A 15,731-nucleotide genomic window follows, 5' to 3' on the forward strand; every position below is an offset into this window, starting at 1 on the left:
TAATTTTAATGAATTATGGGAACAGATTGGTGGAATTATACCTAATTAACTAGTTTTTGCCCACTTTAAGATAGGTACATTTATGTTTAATTTTTGAGCTAAAAAATCATCATGTTGCCTGTATTTTTAGGTGCCAACTTGTGTAAAAAGAAAATGAAAGAGATAGGTGCCAACCAGTGTAAAAAGTAAGTGAAAGAGATAGGTGCCTAGATCCAGCAAAGAAACTCGCCTATGGAGACAACGTTGGAGGAGGGTGGCCGACGATGGTGGTGGCTGTTCAAGATCGTGCGACGGTGGACCTCGAAGCCTGAAACGTCTAGGCCATGGGTAGATCTTGAATGGTGGTGTGTTTGGAAGACAGTATGACGGTGACGAGTGGTGGTGGAAGCCGGTGGCCTGGGGTTGGAGGAGGATGGCCGGCGATGGTGGTGGTTGTTCAAGATCGTGCGACTGTGGACTTTGAAGCCCGAAACGTATAGGCAATGGGTAGATCATGAATGGTGGTGTGTTTGGAAGATAGTATGACAGTGATGAGTGGTGGTGCAAGCCGGTGGCTTGGGGTTGGAGGAGGATGGCCGGCGATGGTGGTGGTTGTTTAAGATCGTGCGACGGTGGACTTCAAAGCCTGAAACGTTTGGGCAATGGGCAGATCTTGAATCATGGTGTGTTTGGAAGATAGTATGACAGTGATGAGTGGTGGTGGAAGCCGGTGGCCTGGGGTTGGAGGAGGATGGCCGACGATGGTGGCTGTTTAAGATGGTCTGACGGTGGACCTCGAAGCTCGAAACGTCTGGGCAATGGGCAGATCTTGAATGGTGGTATGTTTGGAAGACAATATGATGGTAATGAGTGGTGGTGGAAGCTGGTGGCCTAGGGTTGGAGGAGGATGGCCGACGATGGTGGTGGCTGTTCAAGATCGTGCGATGGTGTACCTCAAAGCCCAAAACGTTTGGGCAATGGGCAGATCTTGAATGGTGGTGTGTTTGGAAGACAGTATGACGGTGATAAGTGATGGTGGAAGCTGGTGGCCTAGGGTTGGAGGAGGATGGCCAACGATGGTGGTGGATATTCAAGATCGTGCGACGGTGGACCTGGAAGCCCGAAACGTCTGGGCAATGGGCAGATCTTGAATGGTGGTGTGTTTGGAAGACAGTATGACGGTGATGAGTGGTGGTTGAAGCTGGTGGCCTGGGGTTGGAGGAGGATGGCCGATGATGGTGGTGGATGTTGAAGATTGTGCGACGGTGGTGGTCCAAAGCCGAAGTGTGTGGGCGTTGCAAGAGGTTCAACGGTCGTGGAGGAGGAAGAGAGATTCCCTGTGATGAGTGGTGGCGGAAAACAAGCAATGTGTGGTGGGTGGAACAGATTTAATTTATATGGCCGCTTTTGGGACAGAGATCTTAGGTAAGGAGAGCTACAAGATCTTGGGTTTGTTTCCTGATTTAGGTGGAAGATCGTTTGGAAATATATTTGGGAATTGAGAGGAAGATCGTTTGTGACGGTGGTGAATGAGTGAAGACAGAACAAAAAGAAAGACAAAAAAAAGTGAAGAAAAAAGAAGAAGAAAGCACTGCAAAATAGACAGACAATGGTCACAATTGTTAGAATCGAATTTTGAAGATCTTGTTTTCTGAATAATAAAACAATCACTTACTCTAAAAATAGGATAAGAAATAAGGTAGAAAATATTAAAACAAATGCACCCGATCAATATTCAGCAATACTAAAAGAAGTAAAAATAAATAAAATAAAAAATCAATCTAGAAAGCACCATGAAATAGACAGGAGCTAGTAGATTAGAATTTAAGAGAAAATATATGGGGCTACATTAATTAATGACTTGAAGGTAGGTGATGGTTGCTATAAACAATCCACACACTAGGAAGATAATCAACCCATGAATTAATAATGCATTTTAAGAAGCTCAAAATTTTGGTTGTCAAGTAATATAAAATTTTGATAATCTTCTAAAACTAATAATAATTACTGTTGGTTATATAAGTGGTAATCTGATTATCAGATAACTTGGTAATTTTAATTTTGATAAAATTTTATCCCTTATTAATAAAATTTTTGGACAATAATGTCCTTATTTTGAAATTAACTTATATGAACCTGCCATTATAATTTTACCCCTAATTAATTAGATTTTTGGACATTATTGCCCTTGTATTTAAAAGAAATTGTAGGCCACCCAAGACCCCCACCACTCGCTAGCAACCATCGTTAGCCATTTAGCAAACTTTTATGTGTTAGGGTGTTTTAACAAAATCTCAAATGTAGGGGGTTAAAAGAAATGATTCAAAAATAATAATATATTAATATTTAAAAATGAGGGCAATTTAGTAATTTATATAACATACTTACCAATTTATTCCTCCCAACCAAACATATCAATATAACATACACACTAATTTATTCTAACCTAACCAAACATATTTCTCTAAATATTTCCAGTAATCTTCAAGGTAATTTATCTTTTCATTAGTAAAACATTCTTAAAAATACAACATTCCCTGAAATAAACTTATCCTAAGTAAAGAATGATAAAATGTAAAGGAAATTCACAAAAAGCATGGGGTGACTGTGACTGTGACACTATCAAATTAATTAACTTTTTATGATTTTCCTTCAAACGCAAATATACTTATAAAAGAAAGACTAAGCCTACTTTTTCATATTATTCTCTCTCACCAATTATCTAACTGTTTGAAGATCCAGGAATCCTTATTTATAATGGACCTGGGTACTGGGTGTGGGTATTGTCAAGAAGCCACAAGTTTTTACATATTCTTAGAAGTAAACATGACCTAAGAGGAGATGAGTAAATAGCCCAATGTTATTGAAAGATAAGATGAGGAATATGTAATTATCTCCACTTAAAACAACATCAACCTTCAGTTACAGATGGATAAATTCAGGTGCTTATTACGAGATTTTTATGGCCTACTTCCTGAAGGGGATAGGATTAGGACTATCATTCAGTATGATGGTGATTGAATTTGACGGAGTCTTTTTGTTGTCCTCTAATGCGCATTCCACGAAAATATCGAAAAATCCACTGATTCAGTATCGCATCGGGGACCAGTGCATACAATAAGAACCACTGCAATGAATGAGGCCAATACGGCAAACAAAGATGATCGTAGCCGATCCATTTCATGCTTGCTTTACTATATGTTTCTGCCGATGGAATGAACAAGGAAGATCTCTTGAACTTCGTCATCTTCGTTGCAACAAATAGCGGAATCTGATATATCGCTCACACAATAAAAAATTTAATCAATTGGAGGAGCAAATTATCGATTAATTAAATTAAATTCTTTAATTAGTTACCTGGCACTGAACATCAATTCCTTGTTTCTTGTATTCTAGATAAATGCTTTTGGAGAACATTGCAATATACCTGTTACATATAAAATGATATATTAGGAGATGTAGGTGAAGTTTCATGCATCACAGCATCAGTAAAAATGGAGTTTTAGACGAAATCAAGGATGTTTGGCGTATCCAAATCCAATACGCAAGGCACAGAGAGAAATTAAGCTACTTAATATATCACTGAGTAATTCATTTTACCTAGCACAAATTAACAACAAAAAAATAGAACCATGTGTATGAATTTAAGCTCGATCCTTTGGAAAAACAGAAGTTCTAAAGGGAAGACTATTGAAACTTACGCTTTGGCGGCAGCATAAATGGAAAACAAAGGGTATGAAGGGAGACAAACGGAGGAACCGGAGCCGATATTAACTATGGCTCCCTTTTTCTTCTTCAGCATACTGGGAAGTGCAGACTTGGTTATCCAGGTTGATCCATCTATGTTCACCTTTAGAACACTGTTCATCAACTCTAAGTCAATTTCATGGAAGAATCTTGCATAAGGGAACGCAACTCCAGCGTTATTTATCAGAATTCCAACGTCTAAACCTTCAATACCGTCCTCCATCACCTCACATATCTCCTCCCCACTAGATTTTTCAAAGTCGATAACCAGACTTTTGATCTCAACTTTGTTATTATTGAATCTTTTGTGTATCTCATTTGATGTAGCTTCTAGTTTCGAAGGGTTTCGACCAACCAAGACCAGGTTAAGACCCTTTGATGCTAACTCAAAGGCAAAGGCTTTGCCGATTCCATCGGTGGAGCCAGTGATGATTGCCCATGAACCATAGTCCTTGAGATTCTTTGGGGGTCTCAAGAAAATGATCCATACCCTCCTGAAAAATCTCAGGATGAGTTTATAAAGCGATATGAAGCCTATGAGACTCACTGCTGCAACGATGAGCTCATGAAAATCCATTCCCATCATCATGCAAAATGAAAAAATTAGAAAAATAAATTAACTATGAAAACAGACTGACCACTCTGTTTGGCCTTCAATTTAGCCTTGTTCAAAGGTCATCTCTGTATAATGAGCCTTTATTAGCTTCCATAATTAATTTCGTTGACAGCGAAACAACCGACCAAATATATCTTATATTTAATTGCAACCATAATTTAAGAGTGACAGTAAAGTTTTTTTTTGTTTTTTTGTTTTTTTTTTTTTAATTAAGTCATTGTGAATGTATTATTTGCTTTTATTGTTGATGCAAAAAATACAACAATCAGAGCGATTGAATTGATCTTGACAAAATCAAAACCGATGTGGGTGTGATTATGGATAATCAGTCAGACATGTAACTGGTCGAATTTGAACTCAAACATGCTTTCGATTTTCCTATTTGTGTTTCTCAGTTTTTCTTTCATTTTTTATGTTATTTTTAATCGCTTAAACCCCTAAAGTATGATTAAATAACAAAAAAGTTCCTAATGTTTCTGAAAATAACAAAATTTTATCCGTCGTTAGCATGTCATTACTTAATCATTAAAACTTGCACTATCAAGAGTTAATAAAATTACCAAATTACCCTTATGCCATTCATTTTAACAACGAGAGAGTTTTTGTTACTTTAGGATGATCTTATTTTTCAATCATACCTCATGGGGGAAAAGGTTATTTTGCTGGTAGACTTCACAGTACGAGGAACAACTATGGACATTTAGTTCATGGGCACACGTGTCAGGTAGTGGTGTGACAGATTTACTACATTGGGTTTGGTTTAATTGATGCCATGCAATGTAATTAAGAAACAGTGGGTCCTATTTATTTAGTAGGGGTACAGTTCATTAAAAATTTATAAATAATATCGTCAAACATAGATATCATCGATATTCAACAATATCAAGAGAAGTTAGTAAAAAATAAATAAAATAAAAAATCAATCTGGAAAGCACCATGAAATAGACAGGGGATAGTAGATTGGAATTTAAGAGAAAATACATGGGACTACATTAATTAATGACTTGAAGATAGGTGATGGTTGCTATAAACAATCCACACACCAGGAATATAATCAACCCATGAATTTATATTATGCATTATATTTAATATTATAATATTTATAATTTATTACTTATAGTTTTAATCTTAATACACTTTTTTTCACCCTCTTTTCTCTTGTTCTATTTTTCTAAATTCTAAATTATTATTTTTTATAATGAGGGTGTAGATGAATTTACACGCACTTTAACTAATCTTCTAAGATTTGAAAACTATTAGAAATCGAGAAACTATGTAAACTTAGATTCTCCTTTGCTCATCAGGCCACCTATTGGTGGTTGAAATGTTTTTTTTATTCATTGTGATATTATATTAAATTCATTTGGTTTTATCAGGTTGATAGTATCACAAATTCTAAGTTCATTGAATAGGTAATTTAAAAAAGAAAAAAAATAAGTGTTGTGTGTGATTTTTCCACCAAGCTCGGGCTACTGCGAGGATATAGCTTGACCCAAGACCAATCCGACTCCACCAGTTGTCTGACTCAGCACAAGCTCGTCAACACATAGCTCGACCCAACATAAGCTAGTCGCGAATAACTCGAATGATCATTCAATCAATTCCCAGTTATCTTTAGATCCCAAATATTGCGGGAATGACCAAATCAACATCAATCTCTACACGATCACAACGCCCAATCACGAGAATATCAAAATTGTAGTTCAGATCAATTGTAATCCCTTTATTTTCGCTCTTTCTTTTGTACAAACCTTGTATATAAACCCCCACAAATGATGAAAAAGGGGTTACGAATTTGACACAGATATCTTAATGTAAGCTCTCATAGCAAATACAAAAAACAGTGGATGTACGCTCAAGAGTTTACCTCGCCGAACCACTTTAAAAATTCTCATTGCCATTTATTTTATTGCACTTAATATTTGTCTAATGTTGGTTACCCGTAATCACGAGCACATCCATTCTGGTCCCATCAAGGTCGATTAGAATTCTCCGGTTGGTACAGATTTCTGTATCAACATTTTGGCGCTAGAAGGAGGGCCTCCGCCAACATCACAGCAATTCCTACAAACAGTCGCGACAACCTACCCAATCCAAACCCATAATGGTGCACACCAGATCGAAGACTGCCACCGAAGACCTTGAGAATGTGGAAACCACCCGTGAGGAGGTACAATAGGACGCAACTGGACATCGACCACCCGTGTTGCCAACTAAGCATGTTGCGAATAACCAAGGGGCAGGGACATCAAACCCCAAAAATGGCCAGCTGGTGGAAATGATCAAAACAATAGTTGCATAGGCGGTGCAACAAAACGTGCCTGAGTTGAGGAATCAGCAACCACCTGCCCAGAATCTTAACCAGCCACGCTTCATCAGCACCACCCCAATGGGTATGAATTCCATAGGTGGCTAGTTTGGTTCATCGACGCCAAGAGGCGGCCAATACCCCCGACATCACAAGCCACACTCTACTCATGAGCGCGAGTCTCGAGGGCAAACTAATCCCGGGAGGCGGCCAAGGAAACAACCACTAGGGAGAGTGAAGACAATGGTCATCCCAGAGACGCTCGGTGATATCTCCATCGTCAACGTGTCAGTATTAACCCATGCCAAAGACAAGATTGATCCTCGCCAGCTCACGAGACGAGCCATGTGCGCCAATCTAGCAACGACTAACATTCCGATTATAATAGATGAGCATGATAGCACTTATCAGCCTCGCCAACATGACTCAACTTCGCACATCAATGGGCACAATAGAGGAGCTTCCCAAGCAACGGATTTGCAAACCCATTTGCTTGAAGTGAGGCTGAACAGAGCTAGCTAGGGCAACCACATTTAAGACAAAGATCATGTGATAAGAGCTTGAAAATGCATATTTAGATAGTGGTTTATGAGGATTAATTGTGGGAAATTAGGCTTAATTTGGTAAAGTTGCTTAATATTTTCATAATTGTCTTTTACGGGATCACAGGTGTTTTTGAGTGTTTTTTAGGCTACTAGAGCTTAAATGTTATGCTCGGATGAAGAATCATGTCGACAACGGAAAAAGTGACTAGTGGAAACAAACGGATCGAGAATCAAAGTTGAATTGAAGAAGTTATGGAAGTTGAAGTAAAGAGAAGATTCTAGATTATGTTCCAGCTTGAGCATGCCTTGGTATTTTGATAATATCTTGAGCTTTAGAACTTGGATTAAGACTATTCTTGGACTTTTGGAAATCTGATTCAAAGGGCTACATTTTATATGTTTACCACTTTTCCAAATTTCATCGTTATCATATTCAAAAATCATCATCTCTGAAGAACAATGGAATGATGCAGGAAGAAGAAGAAATTACTGTGCTGCGGCACACTCTGGCCAGTAGCTACTGTGCCATAGCACAGTCATAGAAGTTAAAAACTAGTTATCCGTTTTTAGGTAGGAGAATAGGGCTAAGAGTCCTAAACCAAATAGAGTTAAGAAAAATAAAACCCTAACCCTTGTGGGATATAAATAGAAGTCTTTGAACATTATTTGGGGGATTCTTTAGTGAGAAGAAGAGAGAAAAATCTGCAGAGAAGAGAAGTAACAGAAGTTTTGGAGCCTTGATTCACAATATAGTGAAGTTTTCCTTGTTCTTTTCTTATAAACTCATGATGATTGTTTTAATAAAGATGATTGTTTTAATAAAGATGATTGTTTCTTTCATATTTATTATGAACTAAATTTATTCTCTGGGGCTAAGATGTAGCCCAATATCTTGATTATGTATTGATCTTTGATTGTTAATGTTTATTAAGAATTCTTCCTAAGTTTTACTATTATTCCTAATGCTTTTGATTCTTAAGGGCCCAAGAATTGAATGAACTAATGGACTAAGTTGAGATTGAGAGATAATACTTAGTTGGTCTACGGTAGTAAAACCATAGGTTGAGCGAACGCTAGAGATATGTTACCGCGACTTGTGAGGTTTTGGTAAACTCCATAGAGCGTAATGATCTCTAATTGCTTAAATCTAATTAGAGATAATTCAGCTTAGTAATTAGGGGTTAATTTGATAATTGTTCGAGAGAAAGTTATTAGAAATTTAGGGAGTTTGACCTATAGGAAGAGCTTAATAAAACTAGTATAAGAGATCGATATATATATGAATAAGAGTTGGTGTGAAGTCTATGCCCTAGGTCTAGTCATCTTGTTTTTACCCAAAGGTTTATTTTAATTGTTCTATGTTCAGTTTTTTCTTTTTAATTTCAATTGTTAATTTAGTTTAGATCTTCCTTGGTACAATTTGGATTGATCAAATAGTAATAGAATAGTTTAATTGGTAATTGATAATAGTAATTTTCTTGGGTTCCATATCCGTAATTTTACACTTTATTATTTGTACGATTTCGTATACTTGCGAAAATCTATAACATTGTGTACAGAGAATACTCAACGATCTAAAAGCCCACCAAAATGGCATGGCCAAGGAAATATTAAACTTCTAGTTTCGAAGGGTTTCGACCAACCAAGACCAATTTAAGACCCTTTGATGTTAACTCCAAGGCAAAGGCTTTGCCAATTCCATCGGTGGAGCCAAGGATGATTGCCCATGAACCATAGTCCTTGAGATTCTTTGGGGGTCTCAAGAAAATGATCCATACCCACCTGAAAAAACTCAGGATGGGTTTATAAAGCGATATGAAGGCTATGAGACTCACTGCTGCAACGATGAGCTCATGAAAATCCATTCCCATCATCATGCAAAATGAAAAAATTAGAAAAATAAATTAACTATGAAAACAGACTGGCCACTCTCTTCGGCCTTCAATTTAGCCTTGTTCAATTAACTTCCATAAGTAATTTCGTTGACAGCGAAATATAACAACCGACCAAATATATCTTACATTTAATTGCAACCATAATTTAAGAGTGACAATAAAGTTTTTTTTATTTTTTTAATTAAGTCATTGTGAATGTATTATTTGCCTGTATTGTTGATGCAAAAAATACAATAATTAGAGCGATTCGATTGATCTTGACAGAATCAAAACCGATGTGGGCGTAATTATAGATAATCAGCAATATAATGAAAGTAAAAAACAGTAATATAAAGTACAAAAGGGTTTTTAAAGTGGTTTGGCAAGTTGTAATCTTGAGCCACGAAAATAATATATATAATTCCTAAAACAATTTGTTAACCTCTTCTCTATCGTTGGAGGGAGTTCATATACAAGTTTTTTTTTTTTTACAAAGGAAAGAGCAAAATTAAAGAAATTACAATTAAGATTGAAATGCAACCCCGATATTCTTGCTATTGAGCACTAAGATCGCGTCATTATTGTTGTCGATTTAATCCCTTCCGAAATATCTGAGGTCTGAGCTTATCTGTGATTTGCTTGAACAAGTGTCAAGATTGGTCGCGACGAGTTTATACTAGGTCGAGCTATATCTTGACAAGCTTATGCTAGGTCGGACAAGTATTGAACCGAATTGATTCTGGACTGAATTATAACTTTACGGAACTCTAACTTCTTCGAGCTCAATTAAAAAAATCACACGCAACACGTATAAATATGAATTACTAAAAGTATCTTATACTAGTTTTATAAAATTATGCTCCACGAGTTTACATAAAATTCGACCATTAATCTCAATAGATTGAGTCGACTTTTTATAAACACACATTGATTTTTGTATCGCGTTACTTTATATAAAGTTTGCACATATAAATATATAAAGCAGATGATGACTAACATCATTATTTAACAAAACATCATTCAAAACACACCTATATTTATATATAAAATCCTAATTTATAAACAAACTACTCCTGCATGTCAAACTTCTTTCATGGATGGATTGGTCAGTAACAGACCAGTAGCTTTATATTATAAAGGTGATGATGCAACTTTGGAATTAATTAGTCCAAACATTAGAATTTATTATGAGAATACTTAAAGCTTCTCAGTACAAACATTTTTTATGAGAATTTATTCAGCAGCTAATTAAGATAAGCCAACACACAAGTAATTATTTAGTTTATGTGATTTTCAGGGTTTCTTAATGATCTCCTGCGGATGCCTTCAGCAAGACGATTAGCGTCAAGGAAGGTGTCTGGGATATATTGAGACACACCCCATTGAAGTGCGTGAGCCCAGTAAGGCGAACACCTTGCTTCATATCCAATCATGCGAACTGAAGCTCGTGCAAAATGTTCTGCCGTTGGTATAAACAAAGACGGTTCCTTCATCGCTGCTATTCTCAATGTCATTCTTGTTATACAATATGCTGGCACCTGCAATAATATCAATCACCTCAAACGGTTTAGGCTCATTGGTTCACTATAATTTAACATTTTAACAGCAAAAGAATGGCATATGTATTTACCTGAACTTGCACATCAATCCCGTATTTTTTGTATTCAACATATAGAGATCTTGATAGTTGATCCATGTAACTGTACAATTAAAAAAACAAAAACAGTAATTACTAGTAAATGTAATTAAGTACAATATATAAAGTGTCTACAACAGTAATGAAACTTACCATTTGGTAGACGCGTAGAGAGTAAATAAAGGAGAAGAAGGAATGACAGCGGAGGAACCCGCCCCTAGGTTGACGATTGCTCCTTTCCTTTTTCTAATCATAATAGGAAGAACCGACTTGGTCATCCAGGTTACTGAATCTATGTTTACCTTTAAAAGACTCTGCATCACTTCTTCATCAACTTCATGAAAGTATCCAGCAGTGGGGTAATTCAAGCCAGCAACGTTTATCAAAATACCAATGTCTAGCCCTTCAATACCTTCCTCTATCAACTTACTAATCTCTGTGCCGCTGCTTTTCAGGAAGTCGATAACCACATCTTTAGTTTCAACGAACTTATACCTTCGGTGTATCTCAAATGAGGTAGCCTTCAGTTTTTCAGGATTGCGGCCAACCAACACGATGTTAAGACCCTTTGATGCTAATTCAAAGGCAATGGCTTTGCCCAATCCGTCAGTGCAGCCAGTGACGATAGCCCATGTTCCATATTCCTTCAGATTTTTGGCTGGTCTAAAGAATACAACCCATATCCCCCGGATTAAACTCCAAATGAGTTTTAAAAGAAAGAAGAAGCTTACAATATAAACTACTCTGAAAATAAACTCTATTGCCATTTTGTGAATTCTGAAGAGCCTGTTCCACTTCTTAAATTTGTACAAATGTATGTAAATAGAATATGATTTTTTATCTATTAATAATTTTGTTCTATATCAAAACCTTAATTTATTAAGTGTGTATAAAACATGTTGTATTTATTTATAATCTAGAATATCATTTAGTTTGTTTTTGTACTTCATTATTGGATTCAAGTATCATCAACCTTATTTGTAATTTAAAATTTCAGGTAATTTGTTTTTAGACCTTAATTATTAAGTTACGTGAAACTTCATTTAGTATATTTTTTATTTTAATTATTTGAGCGGGTCATTAGGAATTAAATAAAGCACTGATTAATCCTAATTTTTAAAGGTAAATTAAGTTAAAGAAATCAAGTTGAATATGATTTATAAGCTGATAATAATTTTGTCTTATATCAAAATCTTAATTTATTAAATTTGTATAAAATGTATTTTATTTATTAACGGCGTTATTTAAGCCTCACATAATCTCCTTTTATGCCCTAATAATAATTAAAACCATTTTAAAATTATAGTTTTCAAATATATTATATTTCATTATAAGATTATCCTTCTCTAAGTTTTTATTTATTTAGTTTGTTTTTGACTTAATAATTGGATTGGATAATTCTATTTGTGTATCGTGGGCCTTCTTTATAATTTAAAATTTTATTTAGTTTATTTTCGCACTTAATTATTAAGTTGGGTGAAATTTCATTTGGTATGTTTTTGCTTTTAATTATTTGAGATGGTAATTAGGAATTATATAAAGTAATGAGGGCTTGTTTGATATTTGAATTTAAATATAGTTTTTTGTTTTTGAAAATAAAGATACAATTACTCTACTGAAAATATGTCTAATAGAGATTAGTCAAGTTTTTCTCAAGAACAGTTTTTATATATAATCTTAAAAACTAATATGAAGTCTGAAAACGATTAAAAGTTGTTGTCATAGTTTCTATAGTCCTAAATTTGAAAATAGTTTTCTAATATTCAAAATTTTAAATCGTGTTTTAGTTTTTAAAAATTATTTTTGATCACAAGTCAAATGGATACTATATCTTTATATAATGAAATCAAATCAATCTATTTTTAATAATAAAATATATTTTTAGTAAAATCGAATTATTGATTTCTTTTATTTTATTTATTTGATTTCATTTCTTTAACCCACTCATATAAATATTTCAATGTATTTTTAATTTCAGTGTGTAAATTAAAGATAAAAATAAATCTAGTTTGGACCACCCTCATTTAATTTATATCCAACAAATCAATATACTAATCTTACAAGAAATATGTAGATTTTATTTATATAAAAACATGACTATATTCATTCATATAAATTATAATTAGAAATGTGATAATGTTTCCATGTGATGTCCAAAATATTTGATAATTAGGAGAATTTATCACGTTAATCCGAATTATTATGTATTCCATTATCCATAAACAGATCTTGATAAATGTAACTGTAAAATATATAAAATAATTATCCCAACAAAGGGATAGATTTGGTGTAGTATCGATCCAAGGATCCAAGAACTTTTCTAAATGTGTAAAGCTTCAAAATAGTGTCAACAAAGGAAGAACTCAAAATTTAACCTACTAATACCTGATGTTTAATTTAATGAACCAAATATTGAAAACAATGTTTGAGCTGATCAAGCCTTGATTCCATAGAACTTGGCCTTCTCCTGTGTAGTCTGGAACCGACCACGGCCGAACTTGGAGGATATATCAATAAACTTGAGCTTAATCTCCTCCATTGCAAGTCTCGATGTCTGCTTCAGCAATGACTGCCTCAATGTCACCACGCGCTTTTTGGGTCCAACGCAGCACCCCTTGATCAGCAGGAAATCTTCTTTCACGATACCATAAAGAGGGAATCCTGCCATCGGTGTAATATCCTTCTCAGTCCTGAAAACCGGAAAAGCAATCCTTCTCAGTCCTGAAAACGGAAAAGCCGATTAGTGAGACTTGAAATTGAACATCACTGTCTTAAAAGTGTACGTAACAGTAATTTGAACCTGTCACATTCGGTCATGGCAAAGTGAGAAGCTTGTAGATTTTCTAACCTTGCGAAGATCTGCTTCTCAAAGAAACCATATGAAAAGTCAACCTTCTGGGCAACGGTGAAGGCCTCGATATCTTTCTTCCTATCTTCACTTTCAAACTTCCTTGAGTACTTGGTGAAGGTCTTCTTCTTAGATTTCTCTCCACCATCTTATAAAGGAGTTCAACAACTTTTGGTCTCTCATTATTTTTCAGGAAACCAAAGATAAGCGTATTGGAAACTGCTTGGGACCTATTTCAGAAAGTTTTTCAGCAGCACTAGGTTTTCATGCCAAGAAATTTTATGAAATAGATTCAAAGCAGTTTCGAATCTCCTTGTTTTACACAATCCATCCTCGAGGGAATTCAAGCTTTTAAGACTAAATGCAGACTTATTATTTACTAGAGTATAAAACATTTCCACCGCTTCCAAAACACACCCATTCTTGCAAAGTACATCAAGGAAAATCTATGTCACAGAATTAGGTACAACACCAATAAGTTGCATCTCATCAACTAATTTACCTGCATCTTTGACCTTAGCTTTAAGAAAAAAGCCAGTTAACAAAGTGTTATATACAATGTTGGCCTAATTCCTTCTGAAATCATCTTTCAATAAACACAAAGAGCTTGATTGACCTCTTTATTCTTACAATACTAGTTGATTAAAGTATTGTAGCCGAACAACATTAGGTCTATATCCCTTTCTAGTTATAGAATCAAACAACTCCCTTGTATCACCAATTCTATCTGACAAGCAATAACCATTTATTAAAATGTTGTAAGTATAAACGTTAGGATCCACACATCTCGACAATGTGAGTCATCCCAACTTTGTAACAAAGGAATGCAATCAATCAGCATAGTTTGGTAGGATCGTCTTCAGGGAAAGCCTTCATTGTGTAAGCACATAACAGAGAATCAAGAATCAGAAACTAATAAAAAATATTCAAAAATGAACATTATGATAGCAACAATCCACAAACCTGACATTACAAGCAAAAAGAGTTTTGTTGCCTTGAATTACAAGGTATCCGACACACAATGATTAGCATAGCTATTCTAACAGAAAAGCTTGCTGTAAAATTACATTACAACAGAATCAAGATAACGTCAGAAAAACAATACAGCCAACTAACAGTCAAAATCAAGGGAAAAATGATAACTAGATATCAATATATTTTTCTTGACCATAAATTTGTGTTAAAGAGACAATAGAATAAGTAAAAATGGTTACAATAACCATGTGACACCAAATATACAATAGTTCGGCTGCATCAATTTACTTTGATAAAATTTTATTCTAGAAAAAAAAAAATCACAGCTGATTTTAAGAAGAGTATGGCGATTCATCAAACCATCATGCAGTAAAAATATACATCTCAATGAAATTTCTAAAAGACAATCAGCTGGCAAACAAAAATATAATCCTTCTCAACTACAAACATCACAATTTTATTTGGCCAAGAATCAAGCAAACAATTTAAAACTTCCACAGAAAAAGACTAGTAAGATCAGAAACCTTTTCCACTGTGCCGAGCAGCTCTATTTCTTAGGAGAAACCCCAAAGAACCATGTAGTGGTTGTTCGAACTTACGATAAGACATCCTTCCCTGATGAAGTTAACTACAATAATGATTTGTTGCTTTGATAGAATTATATTTCAATACATAAATAATAAACTTGAACCACACATATACACTAATAAGAACCTCAAATTCACAAAACTCATATCTAAATCATAATAAAAAAAAAATTAAATATGTTGAAATGAACAATAAACTACAGCCAAAAAATACAAATTTGATAGATTTCTCACATCTTATCTAAAAGACCCCTCTTTAATTAAGAGAGTTGAAAGGTGCATAGTACATACCACTAGCTCAAACATATGCCCATTGACGATTGGGATAGATACAAATACAACTTTAACAAGCCCAAAATAAAAGCTATCACTAAACAATAATCTTTTCTTACCATTTTGTCTTACAGCAGAAGAGATAAGTCAAAAAAGTGTAACACTGTAACCATTCTAAATGACTATCAAACACAAAATTAATATTCTGCAAAAGGCAAGCAAAACTATAACACAAAAAACTTAAATAAAAACCTCAAAATAAAATTAAGAAATGGTTAATTACCAAATCCATAACCTTAACAACACTTCTAAAAAACAATTAAAAATATAAAACTAAATTATG

At 34.7% G+C, this 15,731-nt stretch overlaps 3 protein-coding genes across 4 annotated transcripts; all 3 read right to left on the minus strand.

Annotated features, from left to right (window-relative positions):
• Positions 1-2,889: 2,889 nt before the first annotated feature.
• On the minus strand, positions 2,890-4,366 carry LOC116128851 (very-long-chain 3-oxoacyl-CoA reductase 1-like). The gene is made up of 3 exons (XM_031414624.1): positions 3,681-4,366; positions 3,337-3,406; positions 2,890-3,250 (listed from the first exon to the last, which is right to left on the minus strand). The coding sequence occupies exons 1-3, from the start codon at positions 4,313-4,315 to the stop codon at positions 2,978-2,980; spliced, it is 978 nt and encodes a 325-aa protein (XP_031270484.1). The 5' UTR covers positions 4,316-4,366; the 3' UTR covers positions 2,890-2,977.
• A 5,980-nt stretch (positions 4,367-10,346) lies between these two features.
• Positions 10,347-11,472, minus strand: LOC116128305 (very-long-chain 3-oxoacyl-CoA reductase-like protein At1g24470). Its single transcript, XM_031414017.1, has 3 exons — positions 10,859-11,472; positions 10,700-10,769; positions 10,347-10,607 (listed from the first exon to the last, which is right to left on the minus strand). The coding sequence occupies exons 1-3, from the start codon at positions 11,470-11,472 to the stop codon at positions 10,347-10,349; spliced, it is 945 nt and encodes a 314-aa protein (XP_031269877.1).
• A 1,528-nt stretch (positions 11,473-13,000) lies between these two features.
• Positions 13,001-13,908, minus strand: LOC116128802 (60S ribosomal protein L3-2-like). Of its 2 annotated transcripts, none has more exons than XR_004127818.1 (2): positions 13,506-13,908; positions 13,001-13,426 (listed from the first exon to the last, which is right to left on the minus strand). XR_004127818.1 is itself a non-coding variant. In XM_031414562.1 (2 exons), exons 1-2 carry the CDS (start codon positions 13,699-13,701, stop codon positions 13,140-13,142), a joined length of 435 nt encoding a protein of 144 aa, XP_031270422.1. In that variant the 5' UTR covers positions 13,702-13,905; the 3' UTR covers positions 13,001-13,139. The 2 variants fall into 2 exon arrangements, 1 of the variants encoding a protein (XP_031270422.1); XM_031414562.1 differs by having other exon boundaries at positions 13,554-13,905.
• Positions 13,909-15,731: the final 1,823 nt, after the last annotated feature.

Source organism: Pistacia vera, unplaced genomic scaffold, assembly GCF_008641045.1.
Source record: "Pistacia vera cultivar Batoury unplaced genomic scaffold, PisVer_v2 Contig1055, whole genome shotgun sequence".
Taxonomy (NCBI): Eukaryota; Viridiplantae; Streptophyta; class Magnoliopsida; order Sapindales; family Anacardiaceae; genus Pistacia; species Pistacia vera.

Excerpts from the sequence above, each read along its gene's own strand:
- LOC116128802 (XM_031414562.1), bottom strand. The coding sequence starts at position 13,701 with ATGGTGGAGAGAAATCTAAGAAGAAGACCTTCACCAAGTACTCAAGGA. Across the intron at positions 13,427-13,553 it reads GAGAAGCAGATCTTCGCAAG|GACTGAGAAGGATTGCTTTT; the intron begins GTTAGAAAATCT and ends TTCCGTTTTCAG.
- LOC116128305 (XM_031414017.1), bottom strand. The coding sequence starts at position 11,472 with ATGGCAATAGAGTTTATTTTCAGAGTAGTTTATATTGTAAGCTTCTTC. Across the intron at positions 10,770-10,858 it reads CTCTACGCGTCTACCAAATG|TTACATGGATCAACTATCAA; the intron begins GTAAGTTTCATT and ends TTAATTGTACAG. Across the intron at positions 10,608-10,699 it reads GGATTGATGTGCAAGTTCAG|GTGCCAGCATATTGTATAAC; the intron begins GTAAATACATAT and ends ATATTATTGCAG.
- LOC116128851 (XM_031414624.1), bottom strand. The coding sequence starts at position 4,315 with ATGATGATGGGAATGGATTTTCATGAGCTCATCGTTGCAGCAGTGAGT. Across the intron at positions 3,407-3,680 it reads ATTTATGCTGCCGCCAAAGC|GTATATTGCAATGTTCTCCA; the intron begins GTAAGTTTCAAT and ends TATATGTAACAG. Across the intron at positions 3,251-3,336 it reads GAATTGATGTTCAGTGCCAG|ATTCCGCTATTTGTTGCAAC; the intron begins GTAACTAATTAA and ends GCGATATATCAG.